General features: G+C 38.9%; 1 protein-coding gene across 2 annotated transcripts in view; it reads left to right on the top strand.

Annotated features, from left to right (window-relative positions):
* Positions 1-1,143: 1,143 nt before the first annotated feature.
* Positions 1,144-2,061, top strand: part of kcnip4a (potassium voltage-gated channel interacting protein 4a) — a 154,754-nt gene continuing 153,836 nt past the window's right edge. Inside the window, exon 1 of one of the 2 annotated variants that reach the window (XM_014004363.1) lies at positions 1,144-1,308. In XM_014004363.1, coding sequence (XP_013859817.1) covers positions 1,242-1,308 — 67 coding nt within the window. In that variant the 5' untranslated portion in view covers positions 1,144-1,241. The remainder of the gene's footprint in view (positions 1,309-2,061) is intronic. The other variant, XM_014004359.1, reaches the window with a different exon arrangement.

Here is a 2,061-nt window from a genome sequence, read left to right as displayed (position 1 = left end):
CCTTTCTTCATGTGTTCAATACTTTTCTCTGTGCCATTCCACATTATTACAAATAACTTCATTTCTGGACATTTATGGTTTGATTTCTTTGTATGTATGGATCACTTGGGTGTTACCAACATCTAGTGAAAATTTCATGTCATTAGCACCTTTAGTAATATATTTACTGAGAAAAATGGTGACGTGTTCAATACTTATTTTACCCACTGTATTAAAAATAATTCATATCGGCCAAAATTTGAATCAGCAGGTCAGGCTTTTTAAAGACTGTTGATCGGCCAGAAAACTGTCAAAGCACCCCGACTCGTTACTGGTCGGTCTATGTTCCTACCCTCACCTATAGCCACAAACTAAAAGAACAAGATTGCAGAAAACAAGTGGTCAAAATTAGTTTTTGCCCCAGGGTAGCTGGGTTCTCCCTTAGAGATAGTGTTAAAAGTTCAGTTTTCAAGGAGAGACTTCCGAGTAGAGCCGCTGCTCCTCCACATCGAGAGGAGCCAGTTGTGGTGGTTTGGGCATCTGGTAAGGATGCCTCTCAAAGGAGGTGCTTCAGGTTTGTGAGACATCCTGAGGCAAACCGAGAACCCGCTAGAAAGACTGTATTTCTCGGCTGGCTTGGGAACATCTTAATCCTCCCAGAAGAGCTGGAAGAAGTGGCTGGGGAAAGTCAGGTCTGGGCCTCCCTTCTCAAGCTGCTTCCCTGGGATCCGACTCTGGATCAAGTGGATGGATGAAAGTTGAGTGCAGCTCAGTTCAGTATACAACAGCAGATGGGAATGCTCAGTTTTTGTCGAAACCACATAAAATGACAAGGACTATAGACAGTACATAAAATTATTTTATTTCCTGTTCATTTAGTAAATTTGCTTACTTACAAAACAAAACAAAAAAAAAACAATCTCATTATTCATTGAAGTTTGAATTCAACAGAGAGAGAGAACTTGTGAAGCTTTTGCACAGTGCTCTTATGGTGCGAATTGGCTTTTCATAAATAAACCAAACACCTTCCTATGCTCGCTCCCGCTGGAGAACCGCGTTCACGTGCTCTCCTTTAGCTCTCTCTCTCTCTCTCTCAAGGGCAGGGTCTCTCTCTCTCTCTCTCTCTCTCTCTCTCTCTCTCTCTCTCTCGCGACGAAACTTGAGCATCAAGAACCAGCCGTGTTGTTATCAGCGCAGTCTGGCTGAAAACAAATATTATTATTTATTTATTTACTTCTGTTTCAAAGTCTTTGGAAACAACAATGGAGTCAAAGCGAGTGGAGACCGTTTCTGCCCGCGTGGATGCTGCAGCTGCTGTTTCATCAACTGGTAGGCTTTCTCCTTTTCTGATTTGACAAGAATTTAAGCGAAAACCAAACACTAATATAAAAATAATAGCCTAAATTTGCTCAGAGTACCGATGAAAAGTTAGCATTTTTGTGTGTAACTGATTCCACAGCTGATTTGAATAAAGCAGTGATTAGGCTTTCTGCAGAGTGAAGAGCAGCTTGAACCAGTTGATGGTTTTAAACTTCTACAACCAATTGGGAACCATAAAATAACGTTTGAGTCTTATTTCAGAACATGGAGCTCCACAGAAAACTTCAGAGTTAATTTAATCTATTGTCTTGTGAGTGGCTTCACAATCACATGATGCTTTAGTTAGTTTGTATTTCAGGCTCCCTGTTTGTTTCACTGACAGACAGAAAAGTATTTATCTGTTCATTATTCCTGAGTCAGGACTTTCTATTTGCTTGCACACTTAACCTTTAATTACCTTTTTGTTAAATAAACAGAGAGCTGTAAGACGTGTAGCAGGTTTGAGTTCAGTCATTTTCTGCACAAGCATTTAACTGAAGTTAAGGAATTTTTATTGCAAACTATATTTATTAGGGTTGTTTTGAAAGAGGGAAAACTTCACTAAATATGAAACGGTACAAATGTGTGGAAAAACAACTTTTTACTCTTAGTTTTATATGTTTTGAAAGTTTTGCATGATTTAAATGTAAACGTTACGTCCTCAAATAAGCTTAAAGTCAAAAAGTTGAATTTTAATGGATTGCTTCTAGCTGTATTATTATT

The sequence above is a fragment of the Austrofundulus limnaeus genome, unplaced genomic scaffold (assembly GCF_001266775.1).
Source record: "Austrofundulus limnaeus strain Quisiro unplaced genomic scaffold, Austrofundulus_limnaeus-1.0 Scaffold23, whole genome shotgun sequence".
NCBI classification, from domain to species: Eukaryota; Metazoa; Chordata; class Actinopteri; order Cyprinodontiformes; family Rivulidae; genus Austrofundulus; species Austrofundulus limnaeus.
This window is presented reverse-complemented; position numbering and strand designations above follow the sequence as displayed.